The sequence below is a fragment of the Emys orbicularis genome, chromosome 1, assembly GCF_028017835.1.
Source record: "Emys orbicularis isolate rEmyOrb1 chromosome 1, rEmyOrb1.hap1, whole genome shotgun sequence".
Lineage (NCBI taxonomy): Eukaryota > Metazoa > Chordata > Testudines > Emydidae > Emys > Emys orbicularis.
The window spans coordinates 369,936,344-369,955,514 of record NC_088683.1 but is presented as its reverse complement, the minus strand read 5'-3'; the positions used below and the strand labels follow the sequence as shown (position 1 = coordinate 369,955,514).

The following is a 19,171-nucleotide window of genomic DNA, read 5'->3' as shown; positions in this document are numbered from 1 at the left end:
ATCACTGACTGGACTGTCAAAGAGACATTAAATTCTTTACTGGCCTTACTGTGCTGTGTCAGCATGACAAACTGGGGAATTGGTCTTCGTACAACTCATTAACTCATACCGTTGCCACATTTCTAATTGCTGGTAACTGGACCCCTGAAGCCTCTACCCTGCTTCTTTCCCCAATACTCTGCCCCTACTCCATATCTTCACTCAAGGCCCCACCCATTTCTGTGCCTCTTCCCCCATGTCCCCACAGCCCTCTCCACTTCTTCCCTCTAGGCCCGTCTCTCTTCTCCATCTTTTCCCCAATACCCAAACCCTGTTGTTCGCTCCTGTCCTCCCTTATTGGTGTCACTCACTGGATTGTCTCCACCTTCCTCCCCCTACCTGGGCTCCCTCTGCTCCGGGGCTAGGACAGGAGCTTCTGAATCCTGACAAGGAGCCTGGCTGCAGGTAGGAGGTGGTAACGGCTGAGCAGGGGCTGCCGTGGGTTAATGACCTGATGCCTCTCTGCACCCTGCAGTAATCAAACAGTGCCAGGTTCCCTTTTTGACCAGACTTTCTGCCGCATGCTAAATAGGAGTCAAGTGTAACACTATTGCAAAAAAAGCAAACATCATTCTGGGATGTATTAGCGTCCAGTTATGGGTGCCACATTTCAGGAAAGATGTGGACAAATTGGAAAAAGTCCAGAGAAGAGCAAGCTAAATAATAAAACATCTAGAAAACATGACCTATGAGGGAAGATTGAAAGAACTGGGTTTGTTTTGTCCCGAAAAGAGAAGACTGAGAGGGGACACGATAACAGTTTTCAAGTACCTAAAAGGCAGTTACAAGGAGGAGGGAGAAAAATTATTCTCCTTAACCTCTGATGATAGTACAAGAGGCAATGGGCTTAAATTGCAGCAAGGGAGGTTTAGGTTGGACATTAGGAAAAACTTCCTGTCAGGGTGGTTAGGCACTGGAATAAATTGCCTAGGGAGGTGGTGGAATCTCCATCACTTGAGATTTTTAAATGCAGGTTAGACAAACACCTGTCAGGGATGGTCTAGATCACCATTTCTCATATGCGGCCACCCTGGCTGCATGTGGCCACCAGAGGGTTTCCCTGAGGCCACAGCAGTTTTCTGGGCGGGGGCGGGGGCGAATCATAAGCCCCTTCCCATTCTCTCTGTTGTTCCTGCATGCGACACCTCTCTGCACACACAGGTGGGACACACAATACTTAGGGAGCAAGGTGAGGAGGTGAGCGGTGAGTCAAGCAGCAGGCAGGGGGGCTGTGGAGGAGAATGATGAGGTGAGTGGTGGGCAGGGGGGCCTGGCGGAGGAGTAAGGATGTGAGCGGCAAGCCAGCTTCTGGGTGAGAAGGCAGGCGGGGGAGGTGGTGACAAGGCAAGTGGCAGGTGCATGGGCAGCAGTTGGAGCCTCCCTTTGCGGAGGCTAACCCCTACTCCACCCCTTCCACCCATGCCCCACCAGCAGCCAGAGCCCTGAGATCCCCGGCACCTGGAGGCACACGCCCTCCAGCTGGAGAAGCCCCAAGCACCCCACCCTTATCTGGAGGATCCCCGGACTGGTCGAAGCCCTGAGCTATCCCACACAGACACACCTACCCGGAGGAGTCTTGGGTTAGATGAAGCCCGGAGTGACCCCTATCATGTTCAGAGGCACCTCAGGCCAGCTACAGCTGAAGCTGTGCCCTTCCCTCCCCTCCCCAGACTCAAGCTGCCCAGATACGTTTTTCATTATTATTTGGACTTCCATTATGTCAATGCATTTTTAAATTTACTTCTGAATTATTATACAGACTACCACTTTCACCAAAAAGCGCAAAAGAAACAATAAAAAAAGACAAGAACGTGCAAAGCACCTTATTTGTGTTTGTATTCTGTTAGGTCCAGTAAAGAATAGAGACAACTGTGCATTATCTTAATTATTGAGTCTGCAAAAAAAAAAAAATCCCCCAAACGTACATAAATAAATTACAATGATTTGGGTGTATATATGTGCATATTTCTTTATTAACTTAAGGAAAAATAAATGATTTTAGGAAAAAGTGTCAGTGCGGCCACCAGCAAGAGTTGGTGGCCACACTCTGAGGCCACCAAAAACATTGTTGCGAGAACCCCTGGTCTATATCAAACTTAGTCCTGCCATGAGTGCAGGGGATTGGAGTAGATGACCTCTTGTGGTCCCTTCCAGTCCTATGAGTCTATGATTTTAAGAATTCTGCTGACCAGAATGGCCCACTTTAGTTGTAAAGTTAATTGGTAAAGCTCTGGATATACAGCCAGCCCTTGATTTACACGTATTGTTTTGACTGTTTCAGTTATGCACGGTCAGTTAATTGTGACAGTTTATTTTTGTACACGGTAGGGATTCACGTGTACAGGGTACAGCGTGGTCAGCGACATGCACAAACCAGTGGGCAATGGTAGTGGTGGAAGAGGTAAGGCAGGAGGGGTGGAGCAGGAGGGATGGGGTGCCTCCTCTCTCCTCTCCAGACAGCCTTGCAGAGGGCCACAGAAACTCTGGCCAGGGGCCCCTCAGGCATAGGTCGGGGTGCAGGGGCTTGCCCCGCTCCTGCTGGGGAGTGGGGTGGCAGATTTGACTTGCTCCACCTGGCGCTCCTGCTGGGGAGCGGAGTTCAGCGCTCGCCCCATTCTGCCTGGCATTCCTGCTGGGTAGCGGGGTCATGGATTCACCCTGCTCCACTTGGCATTCCTGCTGGGGTATGGGGTCACAGATTTGCCCCACTCTACCTGGTGCTCCTGCTGGGGAGCGGAGTTCAGGGCTCACTCTGCTCTGCCTGCACTCCTGCTGGAGAGTGGGGTTGGGGACTCACCCGCTTGCCCTTTATTCCTGCCGGGGAATAAGATCAGGGCAGAGGGGCTTACCCCACTCCACTCACCTACCATTCTTGCCGGGGAATTGGCAAGCCTCCATTCCCTGACCCCAGCTCCCCGGCAGGAGCGCTGGGCAGAGCAAGGTGAGCCCACGACCCCCACTCCCTGGCTGGAGAGCGGGGCGAGCCCTGGACTCTGCTCCCCGGCTGAAGCGCTGGGCGGGCAGGCAGAGCGGGGCATATCCACGGCCCCGCTCTCCGGCTGTAGAGCGAGGCAAGTCCCGGATCCCATCCCCAGCTGGAGTGCCGGGCGGAATGGGGCGAGTCCCAGACCCTGCTCCCTGTCTGGTGTGCTGCGTGGAGCAGGGCAAGCCCCGGACTCCACTCCCCAACTGAAGCGCCAGGTGGGGTGAGGCAAGCCCCCAACCCCACTCCCTAGCTGGAGAGTGGGGCGAGTCCCAGACCCTGCTCCCTAGCTGGAGAGTGGGGCGAGTCCCGGACCCCACTCCCCGGCTAAAGTGCTGGGCGGGCGGGCAGAACACGGCATATCCACAGCCCCACTCCCTGCCAGGAACACCAAGGGGAGTGGGGCAAGTCCCTGATCCCGCTTCCCGGCTGGAGTGCCGGGCGGAGGGGGCAAGTCCCCAACCCTGCTCCCTGGCAGAAGCGCCGAAATGGGCAACCCCCGACCCTGCTCTCTGTCAGGAGCACCAGGCGGGTGGTCAGAGCAGTGCAAGCCCCTGCACCCCACCCCCTGTCCCGGGTGCATGCCTGGGGGGCCCTTGCCAGAGTGTCCACAAGATCGGCTGCAGGGGGTGAATGGAGGTGGCCCCATCCTTTCTGCCCCATCCCTCCTACCTCCCCACCCCATCGTTGCCCACCCACCCCAAGTCAGGGCCCACCCCACTGCGCCACACTCCCCAGCCTCCCTAGACACCCCCAGAGGAACACTCACAGCACAGTACTGTACTGCATTGTATACATTAGGGAGGTCCTTTTGTGAGCCTGGAGCCTAAACCCTTATTTCCCAGAGACCCTTGGTATCTTTTTACATAGTTTCTATTTGCACGGTGTTATTTTAAGAACATAACCACCGTGTAAATTGAGGACTGACTGTATTCAATAAAAGGGCAATTGATGATGTTTTAGATTATTGTGCATTCAAAGTAATGGTTTTGAAACAATTAGAGATTACCCCTGAAACATACAGAGTGAAATGGAGGAATCCTAAGGGTGCTGGTATGAGTAATGTGGAATATGTAAATGAAGTGAAAGTTTTGATGGGAAGTGGGTAGGGGAAAAGGTGTTACAAGCTTTGAAAGAAAGTTTGATCTTGCAGCTCAGGAGCATTCTTATTTAAAGGTATGTAAAGATGTTGTGAAAGAAATTTTATGGGATAAAAGGGTGAAAACTATGGCTGAGATGCCTTCTCTAGCTGATAATTTTCAGCAACTACAGGCATCTATTGTGAACGAACACCATGCTTAATCATGGTAGGAAGCAGGGTTCCCATTTTACCCCTGGGAAGAATGAGGCTAACTGGGCAGCTGGCACTCGCCTCCCCAAAACCATTCTTCTAATCCCCGACCAATAAAAACAGAGAAATCCAGAAGGTGCTACCATTGTAATTCCACTGATCACCTGAGGAAAAAATGCCCTGTGCTGGGAGGAAGCAGGCAGCCCATGTGAATGCTGTGACCCTGAGCACAGAAGCCCCCATGTGCCTGTCATTTATCATCTGGGTTTGTAAAGTTAGCTTCTGCATAACCAGGCATGAAGCACATAAATGCTGTCAGCATTAATTGCAGGAAACACTTTGGGTGGGAAAATACAGGGGCAGAAATTTGTGCGGTTAGGCAGAGTACAGTGCCAGAAGGTGACATACTGCCAGGACAGATTTCAGAGGTTTTTTAGTAGGAGGTTACAAAATCCTTGTGCCTTTGGCTAATGTGCACATAGAAACCAAGAGTTTGGAAGCTGTATTATCAGTGCGGGTAGTAGATAATAACCCTACTGATGTGCTAATTGCCAATGATTTCTTCCATGTAGCTGTTAAGGGGTCTTCCAGCAGCAAGAAGAAGCATTCTGCTGGGACTCCAGACAGAAAGGGGAAAGTCCCAGAATAGCTGAGGGAATGGGAGAAAGTCTTCTTGATTACTCTGCAGCAGGGAGAAATGCATATTTCCATGGTTTCAGGGGTAGGAATGTGGGTAGGGGTGGGGTTGGATGGTGTCTATTCAGAGAGGGTGAAGAATATATTGCCTATCTGTGAGAAGTCTGTTTCAGCTGTTAGTTGCAAGCCTGTCACAGCTAAATCAGGGATAGATCCTGTTCTAGGGAGCATAGGGGTGTGTACCAGAGGGGGAGCCCAGAGAAGGATGATGGAATCTTAGCAACCAGTGAAGGGGTGGGTAAGAGCTCCCTTAACTCTGCAGCAGGAGGTCAAGAAGGGTAGGGGGAGTGGAACTTGCAGATGAGAAAACTGTCCAGGCTGTTAGCTGTGAGCCCTTTATGGATGAGCAGGGGATAGATCCCACACTAGAGAGCATAGCGGTATGTGTCCTAGAGGGGGCTCAGAGAGGGAAACTGGGGGAGGAATCGTGGGAGAACAGGAATGTCTCCTCACTGATCACATGGGGGAGGATGCCAAGGACAGAATGGCTGGTTCACCATCTGTGCACCCAGGCACTCAACCTGTGATTCAGGTTTTGAGAGGGAACCGTGTAACCGTGTATGGTTACCTGCCCTATACGCTGAGAGGGGAGCAGTCACACAACTGGCCTCTCGGGGGTAGAGAGAGGGGTAATGAAGGGTACCTCAATCCAGGTCCTGATTTTTCAGGAGTTTGTTCCTGACGTGCTTGTGAAAACTATCTCTGTCTCTTTAAGACATGATATAGATGTTCCAGCTAGTGAACAGGAGCTGCTAACAGGGGAGTTTTGCAAGGGATTTCTGCAGGTGAAGGAGGAGCAATTACGTGACCCTTGGGGTAAGTTTGTTGTCTGGTGTGTGTGTGTGTGTGTGTGTGTGTGTGTGTGTGTGTGTGTGTGTGTGTGTGTGTGTGTGTGGTGTTCTTGCTGTGGGACTGAAATATACTGCATTGTCTGTTTGTCTGGGGGACCGTGTGTGGACTGTGTGGGTCCTATGCCTAACAGCCTGCTAGGCAAGGCAGAGAGCTGAGAGCTTCTTAACGAGGTTTTCATCCCTAAACCGTTTAGCACCCATCAACCCTTAACTAGCGGGCGGCTAACAGGAGAATTTTGCAAGGGACTTTAGAGGGGAGAGTGTGAGGGTGGGGACTAGAAACACTTAATATTCCTTAAACTTATTTAAATTTGAAGCCAAAATACACCTCCTGATAAAAACAAAACAACAACAAAGGAACGAGCTTCAGAAGTAAACGAGAATGCAGGCAGAAGTCCAGCACCAGAGTGGGGGCTATCCAGTTAATTATACCCAATGCAGCATGTATTATTACCTGCCCTATAGGCAGGTGGTGTATGTGTGTATTCAGTGCAAGGAGCTCCTGGCCCTCAGAGACCATGTGCAGGCCTTGGAGAGCAGAGTTGCTAAACTGGAGTAACTAAGTGAAACAGAGAGATACACAGAAGAGACTTTCCAGGACACAGAAGAATGGTCCCACCCCCGGTCTGATAGCCTTTGTGCTGTTGAGGAGGAGGAAACTCTCAGGGAAGGAGAACATCCAAGTGGAGCAAAGGGAAATGATTCCATCGTTGGGACTGTCCTTCCAGATGATGTTGTGGTATCCTCTCACACTGAAGACACCTCTCCGAGTGAGGGAACTCCAGTTATTAGGAAGAGACAGGTAATAGTTGGGGGGATTTGATCATTAGAAACATAGATAGCTGGGTGTGAAGTTTGCCAATCTCTTGAGACATCTAGATAGACTTATGTGCAGTGCTGGGGAGGAGCCGGTGGTCATGGTACATGGTACATGAAGGTATCATTGGCATAATAAAGGATAGGAGAGATGTCCTGGAGGCCAAATTTAGGCTGCTAAGTAAATGATTGGCATCCAGGACTTCCATGGTAGTATTCTCTGAAAAGTTCCTGTAAGGCCGACAGACCCCGGTCATCAGCGGGTGGGATCAAACCTGGGACTTCTGGAGCTTAGTGCAGAAGCCTGTACCACAAGAGCTAAAAGCCAACTGCCTCTTAGCTAAGGCTGTAGAGAAGACTCATTAATTTTCTTTCTATCTTTCTCTCTCTAAGTGGTCTCAGTGCCTAAAAATAAAGTTTCATCCAATTACATCATGTAATGGCAGACAGTTAAAACGTGACAATTTTCTAAAGTGCTTATATTCCAGTGCTACAAGTGTAAATAATATGGGAGAACTAGAGTGCCCCATATTAAATGAGGATATTTATATAATAGGCATAACAGAAACTTGGTGGAATGAGGATAATAAATGGGACACAGTAATACCAGAGTACAAAATATATCAGAAGGGCAGAACAGGTCGTGCTGGTGGGGATATATTATCGACCACCTGACTATGATGGTGATAGTGACTGTGAAATGCTCAGGGAGATTAGAGAGGATATAAAAATAAAAAAAACCCTCAATAATAATGGTTGATTTCAACCATTTCCATATTGACTGGGTACATGTCACCTCAGGAAGGGATGCAGAGATAAGAACCCACAAGAGGAGCGGCAATTGTTGATTTAGTTCTAAGTGGAGCAAAGGATCTGGTCCAAGAGGTGAATATAGCTGGACCGCTTGGTAATAGTGACCAGAATATAACTAAATTTAACATCCCTGTGGCAGGGAAAACACCACAGCAGCCCAGAACTGTAGCGTTTAATTTCAGAAAGGGAGACAGCACAAAAATAAGGAAGTTAGTTAAACAGAAATTAAAAGGCACAGTGCCAAAGTGAAATCTCCGCAAGCTGCACGGAAACTTTTTAAAGGGACCATAATAGAGGCTCAATTTAAATGTATCCCCCAAATTAAACAACATAGTAAGAGAACCAAAAAAGAGCCCCAGTGGCTAAACCACAAAGTAAAAGAAGCAGTGAGAGGCAAACAGGTGTCCTTTAAAAAATGGAAGTTAAATCCTATTGAGGAAAGTAGAAAGGAGCATAAACTCTGGCAAATAAAATGTAAAAATATAATTAGGAATGCCAAAAAAGAATTTGAAGAAAAACTACCCAAAGTCTCAAAAAGTAATAGCAATTATTTTAAGCAATTATCAGAAGCAGGAAGTCTGCTAAACAACCAGTGGGGCCAATGGATGATCAAGATGCTAAAGGAGCAGTGAAGGGCAATATGGCCATTGCGGAGAAACTAAGTGTATTCTTTGCATTGGTCTCCATGATGGAGGATGTGAGGGAGATTCCCAAACCTGAGCCATAATTTTTAGGTGAAGAATCATAGAATCATAAGACTGGAAGGGACCACGAGAGGTCATCGAGTCCATTCCCCTGCACTCATGGCAGGACCAGCACCATCTAGGAACTGTCCCAGATTGAGGTGTCATTGGAGGAGATTTGGAAACAAATTGATAAACTAAACAGCAATAAGTAACCAGGACCAGATAGTATTCAACTAATCGCTTGTTGGGGAGAGTCAACATTGTTTTTGTAAAGGGAAATTATGCCTCACCAATCTATTAGAATTCTTTGTGGGGGTCAACAAGCCTGTGGAAAAGGGGAATTCAGTGGATATAGTCTATTCAGATCTTCAGAAAGCCTTTGACAAGGTCCCTCACCAAAGGCTCTTAAGAAAAGTAAGCTGCCATGAGATAAGCGGGAAGGTCCTCTCATGAATTGGCAACTGGTTAAGAGTTAGAAAATAAAAGGTAGGAATAAATGGACAGTTTTCAGAATGGAGAGAGGTAAATAGTGGGGCCCCCTCAGGGATATGTACTGGGCCCAGTAGTAGTCAACATATTCATAAATGATCTGGAAGAAGGGATAAACAGTGAGGTGGCAAAATTTGCAGATGATATAAAACTACTCAAGGTAGTTAAGACCCAGGCAGATTGCAAAGAGCTACAGAACTGGGTGACTGGACAACAAAGTGACAGATGAAACTCAATGTTGATAAATGCAAATTAATGGGCATTGGAAAACATAATCCCAACTATACTTTTTAAATGATGGGGTCTAAATTAGCTGTTACCACTCAAGAAAGAAAGCTTGGAGTCATTGTGGATAGTTCTCTGAAAACATCCACTCAATGTGCAGTGGCAGTCAAAAAAGTGAACACAATGTTGGGAATAATTAAGGAAGGGAAAGATAGTAAGACAGAAAATATTATGTTGCCTTTATATAAATCCATGGGATGCCCACATCTTGCATACTGCATGCAGATAGATGTGATCACCCCATCTCAACAAAGCGATATTGTTATTTGGAAATGGTAAGGAGAAGGGCAACAGAAATTATTAGGTATATGGAACAGCTTCTGTATGAGGAAAGATTAAAATGACTGGTAATTTTTCGCTTCAAAAAGACATGACTAAGGGGGGGATATAATAGAGGTCTATGAAATCATGACTGGTGTGGAGAAAGTAAATAAGGAAGTGTTATTTACTCCTTCTCATAACAGACTAACTAGGGGTCACCAAATGAAATAATAGGCAGCAGGTTGAAAACAAACAAAAGGAAGAATTTCCTCACACAACACACAGTCAACCTGTGGAACTCCTTTTCAGAGGATGTTGTGAAGGCCAAGACTAGTTCTATAAAAAAGAACTAGATAAGTCCCTGGAGGATAGGTACATCAAGGGCTATTAGCCAGGATGGGCGGGGATAGTATTCCTAGCCTCTGTTTGCCAGAACCTGGGAATGGGCAATGGAATGGATCACTTGATGATTACCTATTCTGTTCACTTCTTCTGGGGCACCAGGCTTTGGCCACTTTTGGAAGAGAGGATACTGGGCTAGATGGACCTTTGGTGTGATCCAGTATGGCCGTTCTTATGTTTTTAGATCATACTGAAAACGCTAATGACCCATTAGACAGAGGGTAGGAGGCAATTCCTCAGGCTGGTAAGACAGAGGAAGATGCTGTAAAAGAGCTACAGGGAGAAGACATACTTCTGAGATCACAAGTCTCTAGAAAAGCTGGGGGGTGGAGGGGAGGTCCCAGTGCTGGGAGTGGGGATCACAGGGAAAGTCCAAGGCATGGTGGATTTTTGCAAGGGTATAACCCTGGGCTTAGGAAGCAGCTCCACAAGGGACTAGCCAAAGTGCAAAGTCCCCTTACAAACTTTCCTCACCAGACCCTGGCATACCAAGACCCCTAAAAACAAACTGTCTAAGCAAAAGGCATGGTATAATAAAAATATTTGGAAACACCTACCTGTGATAAAAGATTTGGTGTTATTGTTAAATCTCATGATGGAAAGTTTGTTGCTAAGATAAGAACATTTTTATATTTTTTTAAAGAAAAAAATTGGTCTTGATGGTAATTCCTATGAGAAGATGTAACATGCATGATTGTTGGGAAAAGCTTTTGGACGTGCTAGGAATAGTAAACAAGAAGCCCTGTGGGGATACTGCTTCTCAGCTAACACCTGTAAAGAGTCTCAAAGCTTATCACAGCAGGGAAACCATAATAAACCTGGTCTCCTGTGTGGGAGGGGGAACTGAGGCACACCAGCTCATGGCATTCATGAATATCTGTAATGAGTTATCACCAGTTGGAAAAACACAATGGCTTAACAATGCTGCACAGATAGAAAGAGAGGTTCTCTGTAACAACCCAGAGCTTACCCTAGTTGTATGCATGTATCATTTTTGTGCCTAAAGTTATGAATATTGACTATGTACCAGTATTTCAAATGTGTTTGCTTCTGGGTAAAACCCACAAGGTAGTTTACATCCAGTCTAGCCAACACATTGTGGATGAACCATTCAAGATAATGGCCCATTAAGAAACACAATAGGCCTTAGAAGAAGCATATTCCACTTGATGGAATTTCCTGTGAACATTCTAGCCCAGATATGGGTAATGGACCCTACTATGAGTCATCGAAGCATACAAGCACATGTGACCAGCTCATATGACACTGGGCTCCATCCTGTGCCTGTACTTTTCCACTAACTGTGCGGGAAGGACTTCCACTTGGAAAAATGATATTACCTCCACATGGCAAAAGCTATGAAATAGATAAGCGACATAATCACGTGGCCTCATTCCCCCCCACAGCTCAACGCCTGGAAACACATTAAGAATGAGGACTGAACTGGGATGTGATCCCAGGCTGAAGGGATTTCTCGCCTATGTATGGAAGACTGGTGGACTGTTTGTACCATCAGGGTGACACTGCTTAATACAAATACTATCTAATGTATAAAACTTAGACTGTGATTGTGTTTATTTTTTAGATAACCAACTTTGATTTGTTCGCTATTACTTATAATCACTTAAAATCTATCTTTCTCTAGTTAATAAATCTGTTTTATTATTGTCAATAGATCAGCATGGCAACATACAACACTCAGAGCTTTTCAAGCCTTTGAAGAGGAGAGAATGAATTGATTGTTAGCTGCCAGGGGAAAGCATCATACTGCTATAGCTACCACGACACTCCTGACTGACTTTGTCTGCCCAATCTGTTCATGAGTACTCACTTTACTCTTTGACTCCAGAATCTACAAAAAGAGATAGCATGAAAATGTCATTGTCGAATTGACAGAATACACACACACACACGTGCACACACACACCCCTCCCTAATATAGTGTGTTGTTTGAAATATAAAAATGAAATATGCTCAGGAAATGGGGATGGTGCATTATCCTCTCCCACTTGAGAGAGAGGGGGAATGGATAATAAAATTACACTGGTCAGGCTTTTGACCAGGGCAAGACAGTACAGCTTTTGGGTCCTTGGTGGGGGAGCTGGGGAGAATTGGCTGGAACCTCTCCATTTTTGGCTAGTGAACTCATTCATGTAACTGCAGCTGGGTGTGTTCCTGACTGTATGGCTGTGTAAGTTCAAGACCTGGAGTGGATTGCAGCTTGTCACTGCCTCAGTGTGAGAGGGACCCAGACTGGAATTCCAGAGGGGTCAGAAGTACCCCAGTTGGTGGTTGCACCATGGAGAAGTCCATCACCTCCACCCAATGAATAGGCCCTGCTAGACCATGAGTCCATTTCCTTCTTCTTATGCACTCAGTTACTGATGGAGAGAATGTTGTTATGGCAGGGAAGTCAGGATTACTGGATTCTGTCTGGCATTCTCTGTATGACCTTGGCCGAGTCACATCTCCCTGTGCCTCAGATTACTTATCTTTACAATGGGACTATGCTCATAGTAACTTTCCCTTGCTATGTCCTTTGAAGATCCTTCAATGGAAGGTGCTGCACAGTATGATGATAGTTATTGATGAGAATTACTAATCTCTGTTCTCTTAGTGACAGCGCCGTGTGTCTGCAGAAAGTGTTCATGTCTCCCCACAGTCATCTTTCTCCAGATCTCTCTCTCTACTATCTATCCATCCATCCTGGGTATTTACAGGGCATCAGACAATTTGGAGATCTAGGCGTTATCCCTAGTTTTCTTACTAATCAACTATATATTTTTTAAATATCAGTTCTCATCTCCCTTTGGGAAGGTCCCTTAATTACTATTTACTCCTAAAGGTAGATAAAGAATACAGAAGCACAGAGAGGCTTGTCTCCATCCTGTTTACATTCAGATGCTCATTACTCCCTAGAGGCTGAGCGAACCCCACTGGGATTGCACAGAGCTATATTATATCCTGTATACACCCCTGTGTTGGCTCTCGGTGTGGGATGTTGCTGCAGATGCTGGGGTGAGAGAGGTGTGAGACACGGCTACCTGAGGGGGATTCTCAGGGAAGACACTTACGTCTCAGAATTGCCAGGTACTGCATCTCTTGCTGAGGAGTTCACCTGCTCAACAAACCTATTACAATGTGGGAATGATGGGATAGAGAGTAATTTTGTGGTCCTTTATGCTCTGCACAGCCATTAAACATCCCAGGACCCTGGCCACAGGTGATGAATTTCCTCCAGTACCATGGGCCAAAATATCCCTGTATGCTGTGCCACCCCCCACCCGCCCCACAACTGATGGTCTTCATCCCCAAGGTTGCTGCATTTCAGGATGAAAGCTGTTAGTAGATGTTCAATACAAGGACAAATTCTGAGGCCGTGCCCCATAGTTTGTTCAGGAACCGCTCAGGCAAAACTCCCCTTGGAGTAGGAACTGAGAAAAGACCCCAGGAGCCAGCTGTGTGTTAATGCAGAGACACTGTTACCTCCTTCTCTTGCATTTCAGAGCTATGGCTGCTAATAGGGGGCTGTTACCTGACCTTTATCTACTGGAATGCATGAAGGTGCTAGGGCTTCTCATTGAAAAAATATTCTTTATTCAACATAAGCAAGACATATTTTCTCCTAGCTTCATTCGAGAAGTCGGCTGAACTACAATGGCCAATCCATGTGTGAATCCCATTTGACTAAAATCTTTGTTCCAACAATGTCAGTGGCAATTAATTCCACAGGCCAAATATGTATTATTTTTTACAATTTTATTTTATTACTGTTATATGTTCAGACTTTCAGTGTAATCTAATGTTTCCCTGTTTGTGTGTCATTAGACACAGTAAATAGAAATGCCTGATCTACTTTGTTTATCGATAGATTCATAGGGACTATTAGAAGGGTTTTTAAGGTCATCCATTCTGATTTCCTGTATACCACAAGCCATTAAATTTCACCCAGTTACTCCTAAATTGAGCCCAGAAACTTGTGTGTGACTAAGTCCTGGTCTATAGTGGTGTTTTGCATCACAGAATCATAGCGCTATAGGGTTAGAAGATACTACATGGGTCATCTGGTCTAACCCCCTACCAAAAAAGGAAGGATTTATTGTGTCTAAGCCATCCAAGATGGATGGCTATCCAATCTCCCTTGGAAAACCTACAGCTAAGGAACGTCCACAACCTTCTGAGGTGTCTGTTCCATTGTTATCCTGTTCTTACAGTTGGGCAGTTTCTCCTGAGATTTAATCTACATCTGCTGTGCTGTTGTTTGAACCCATTGCATCTTGTCCTCCCCTCCTTGGCAAGAAAAAACAATAATTCTCCATCTTTTTAATAGCAGTTTTTCAAGTACTTGAAGACGACTAGTGTGTCCTCGCCTAATCTCCATTTTCCCAAACTAAACATACCCAGTTTCTTCAGCCTTTGTTCCCATGGCATGAATTCCAACCCTTGGATCATCTTTGTCTCTCACCTCTGTATCCTTTCCAGTTTATCTACATCCTTCCAATACACTGGTAACCCAAACTGGACACAATAGTCCAGCTGAGGTCTAACCAGCGTCAAGTAGATTGGTACTTGCACCTCCCATGACTTGCAAGATATGCCTCTGTTAATACAACCGAAAATTGTATTTGCTTTTTTTTCCCAACAGCAAAAATATCCACCCCCCCTCAGAGATGTAGCGATATCAACCTAACCCCGGTGTAGAAAGCATGAGGTTCAGGGAAGAATTCTTCTATCAACCTCCCTTCTCACCTCTCGGGAGAACCCACCCATAGGTGTAAGTAGTGTTTACATTGAAGTTGTACGGCAATGCCACTGTAGTGTTTCAAGTATAGACAAGCCCTCAAGTATATGTTTCATCCAGAGATGAGGTGTTGGAGAATCCATCACTTCCCTTTGCAGTTTGTCCCAACGGTTAATTACCCTCAGTGCTAAACATTTGGCCCTTATTTCTGATTGGAATTTGTATGGCATTAGCTTCCAGTCATTGGGCCTTGCTCTGCCTTTCTCTGCTAGATTTAAGAACCCATTATTACCCATGGTTTTCTCCCCAGGAACGTCTCAACTTGAACATTTTTTTGATGAAATAAATTGAGGAAGCTCTCTCTCTCTCTCTCTCTCTCTCTCTCTCTCTCTCTCTCTCTCTCAGGCATTATCTCCTGTCTGCAATCATTTTTTGTGGCTCCTTTCTGCCCCGTTTCCAGTTTTTCAACCTCCTTTTTAAAATGTGGACCCTAGGAAGTCACACAATCAGTTTTCACCAGTGACATTTGCGGAGGTAAAATCCTTTCCCTGCTGCAGCTCATCACTCCCCTGTTTATGCATCCAAGGATCTGATCAGTCCTTTTGGCCTTAGCATCACACTGGGAGCTCACGATGAGTTGGGTGTACACAATGACCCCTAAATTCAGATCAATCGGTATGCCTGCCCTGGCCACCTCATTGTAAACATTTTGCAAATCTTTAGGTCACCTACAAATTTTATCTGCAGTGATTCTCTATTGGCTTCCAGATCATTGATGAAAATATTGAATAGCATCAAGCCTAGAACTGATCCCTGCAAAACCCTGCTAGAAACAGCCACAGTCATTGACAATGGCCAATTGATAACTGCTTTCACACAGTACTGCCCCTTTTTTTCTTGCCCTGCTGCTGCCGGATTGCAAACTTCTGGTTCAGAATGATGAGATATGCGTGTACTCTGGTGTTCGTAACTCTAAGGTTCTACTATAGATGCTGTTTACAATCCTCCATGACTGCTAAAGGACTGGAAAGTATTTCATCCCCGCCTGTGATATGAGTACCTCATATGGCTTCTTTCCAATGCAAAACAAAAATACTTCTTGAACACATCTACCTTTTCTGCAACTTTAATAAATTTCCTTTCTCCCTCTAGGAATTGACCTAAACCTTTCCTAGCATTTCTTTTGTTCTTAATATACTTAATAATCTTCTAAATTCCATTTTGTATTACTTGCTATCTTTCCGACTGAATTGGGTCTGATGGGTTCCCCACAGGATGCCACCTGCAACTGGGGTACCACTGAGTCCCCCGACCCACCAGCCTGGTCTCCCTCTCACACTGTGGTTTTGTGATAAGTTGCCAAGCTCACTCTTTCACCAGAAAACACACAGGTAGGGACCCACCCAGCTGCAGAACATACAGGCTGCTGTGATGAGCTGTGCATGGGGAGGCTACCACTAAGGAACTGCCCAGCTGCTCCATCTGGAGTGTAAACCAATATTATATTGTCTTGTGCTGCACAGATCTGCCCCACGTTATCAGTCCCACACACTGGTTTGTGATAAAGCAAAAGCAAATTTATTAACTAGAAAAGATAGAGTCTAAGTCATTATAAGTTATATTAAACAGATCAAAGCAGATTACCTAGCAAATAAACAAAAATGCAACCTAAGCATAATATCCTAAAGAGACTGGATATAAGTAGCAAATCCACACCCTAATTGCTGATTCAAGCAAGCTGCAGGCACTTAAGGGGCAAACTGCACTTGCTTGCAGCTTGAAAACCCCAGGTATTCCTTTCACATGCAGGAAACCTCTCTAGCCCGGGTCCAGCCTTTCCTTCCAGTTCAGTCCTAGTTACCCAGGTCTTCCCAGGAGTCTCTTTGGGTGGTGAGTCAGTGAAGAACCACAATTATGTCACTCCCCTGCCTTTAGGACCCTTTGTCTCCAAGCCTGGTTCCCATGCCTTTCAGTGGAAAAACACAGGGATTCCAAAAGGGGGTCCAGTACCAGGTGATCTAGTCACATGCCCCTAGAATGTCATAGCAGCCATGACTCGGATGCTGTTTGTAGAGTCCTCAGGAAGGCTTCCTGGTGGGAGATTATCTTCTTTTAAGAACTACTGTTTTCTCCTAATGCCTCTGTAACCTTAATGTACCCTTCCCTGTCAGCCACCAACAAAGATCATCTTGTACCTGGTGGTAGTTCCCCAGGTGTAAACCCATTTGTGATACAGATACATAATCAATATTTCTAACTTCAGACACAAAAATGGCACATGCAAACAAATAGGATAATAATATTCATTAAATCATACCTTCCCAATGATATTTCACATGACCTATCTTGCATAAAATACATGATGATTATGTCATAATCATATAATAATAATATCACTGTGAAAAATATGAGGTGTAGTGTCACAGCGGGGTTTTACCCAAAGTGGTCTGCTATCTTGACTGTGGTATTGTGGCTCTTTAGCTATCTAATAAACTCTTCTTAAAGAACTCCCAGTTTCATTCCCGTTTTTTCTGTCTAAATTTTTCCTCCCAAAGTGTTTTTCCTGATAATTTGCTGTAGCTTTGGGGAATTATCCCTTTTGAAGCACAAAGTGTCTATAGATATTACTGGTTGGGAAATGTTCTCTGTTTGTCCATAGGAGTGTAATTACTTTCATTCTTTTACTTTCCTCTCCTCTATCATACACCCCCTTCTTTGTCTTTTCTCTAAACTAAAGAGTCCCAGACTTTTCATTCTGTCCATGACTGACAGCCTCTCCCATTCTCATAACCTGTCTCATAAAACTCCTTTTGATCTTTTATATCCTTTACAGAGACTGTGTGACCAAAACTGAGCTTGTGTCCAGAGCAGGTTATTCTCCTTCCCATTACTCAGGCATCTGAACATTGTCTTTGTTTTGGCCTCTGTTGTGAATGAGGAGGTGTTTCCATGGAGCTGTTATCAGTGAAGCCCAGATCTTTTCCCTGAGGTTTGTTCTAGTTGGGGTTTTTCCCTCGGCAAATATCTTGACAAAGGTTTGGTTTTTTTTTCCAATCTCAGATTTTGAGCAACCGGAAGAATAGGGAACTCCGTACACGATGGACTCTCTAGCCTGGCTTTCATTGAATTAAGTAACAATGATGGATAACCAGTATCCACACTTATGTTTCCTTCTAGTGACTATTAAGATTTCCCATATCAAGATGTGTAGGAATTATTGATGCATGGAGCAACATGAAATGTGGAATTGGCATTAGTAGGATTAGCGGTTCATATTTCATTTCTCTGAATAATTAAAATGTCATTTTTCAGTGTGTGATGAGTGACAGATCTGCTTCACTGATGAGAACAGCCATCAGTAGCGTATGTAGTGTCTCATATTCACATTGTCTCTTCATCCAGGCATTTGTACGGAGACCATCACCCTGGACCCTGGGCACATAAAGGACGTTGGGGGAACGTACGGTACATGCACGAGAAACCGTTCTGCTTCAGTATTGGTCACCTTCTCCCCTACTCCATGTCAGATTCCAACACAACCGACATCACCAATTCCTCTACCTTCATCCTGCTGGGCATTCCTGGCCTGGAGATGGCCCATGTCTGGATCTCCATCCCCTTCTGCACCATGTACGCCATAGCCATCTTGGGAAACTTCACTATCCTGTTCATCGTGAAGAGGGAGCCGAGTCTCCATGGGCCCATGTACTATTTCCTCTGCATGCTGGCCGTCACTGACCTGGTCCTGTGCACATCCATTATGCCCAAAACGCTGAGCATCTTCTGGTTCAGTTACAGGGAGATCAGTTTCAGTGCTTGCCTCACCCAGATGTACTTCCTTCACTGCTTCTCAGTGATGGAGTCTGGGATCTTTGTGGCCATGGCTTTGGATCGCTACGTGGCCATCTGTGATCCCTTGAGACATTCCACTATCCTGACAAACCCTGTGGTAGCCAAGATCGGCCTGGCCGTGATGCTGCGCGGTGGCATCTTTGTACTGCCTTATCTTCTCCTGGCAAGGTGGTGGCCATATTGCAGTAACAAAATCATCCCCCACACGCACTGTGAGCACATGGCCGTGGTGAAGCTGGCCTGTGCAGACACCCGCCTCAGTAATTACTACGGCCTCTTTGTGCTATTCTCTGTGATTGGTCTGGATGTGTTTTTTATCACCGTGTCCTATACCCAGATCCTCAGAGCAATCTTCAGCCTCCCCACAAAGGACGCCCGGCTGAAGACTTTGGGGACCTGCAGCTCCCACCTCTGTGCCATCTTAGCCTTTTACATCTCAGCTCTCTTCTCCTCCCTCACGTACCGATTTGGGCATAATGTGGACCAGCATTTCCATGTTCTTATTGCCAACGTGTACCTCTTAGTGCCCCCCATGCTAAACCCCATCATTTATGGGGTTAGGACCAAACAGATCTGGGACAGGCTGCTCCGGCTCTTTACTCATAGAGGGACCTAACGTCTCCTGGTGCTCTGGCTCCCAGACCAAACTCTGTGCAGAGCTGGCCTGAATCACTGACTGGATGGTCAGAGAAACATTAAACTCTTTCCTGTCCTCACTGTGCTGTGTCAGTGTGACAAACTGTGGAACTGGTCTATGTAGAGCTCATTAAGTTGTCCCCTTTCTAATGACTGGTAACTGAACCTCTGAGGCCCCACCACCTGCCCAACCTCTCCCCTCCAGGCTCCACCGCTCTCCACCTATTCCCACAGGGCCCCATCCCTGTTACTCACTCATTCCATCCCTCTGTAACTCCCTGGATTAGCTCTACCTCCCTCCCCAGTCCAGTTGGACTCCCTCTGCTCCGG

At 46.0% G+C, this 19,171-nt stretch overlaps 1 protein-coding gene across 1 annotated transcript; it reads left to right on the top strand.

Annotated features, from left to right (window-relative positions):
* The first annotated feature begins 17,822 nt into the window (after positions 1 to 17,822).
* LOC135895209 (olfactory receptor 52R1-like) lies at positions 17,823 to 18,821 on the top strand. The gene has a single exon (XM_065423284.1). The coding sequence runs from the start codon at positions 17,823 to 17,825 to the stop codon at positions 18,819 to 18,821; it is 999 nt and encodes a 332-aa protein (XP_065279356.1).
* The last annotated feature ends 350 nt before the right edge of the window (positions 18,822 to 19,171 follow it).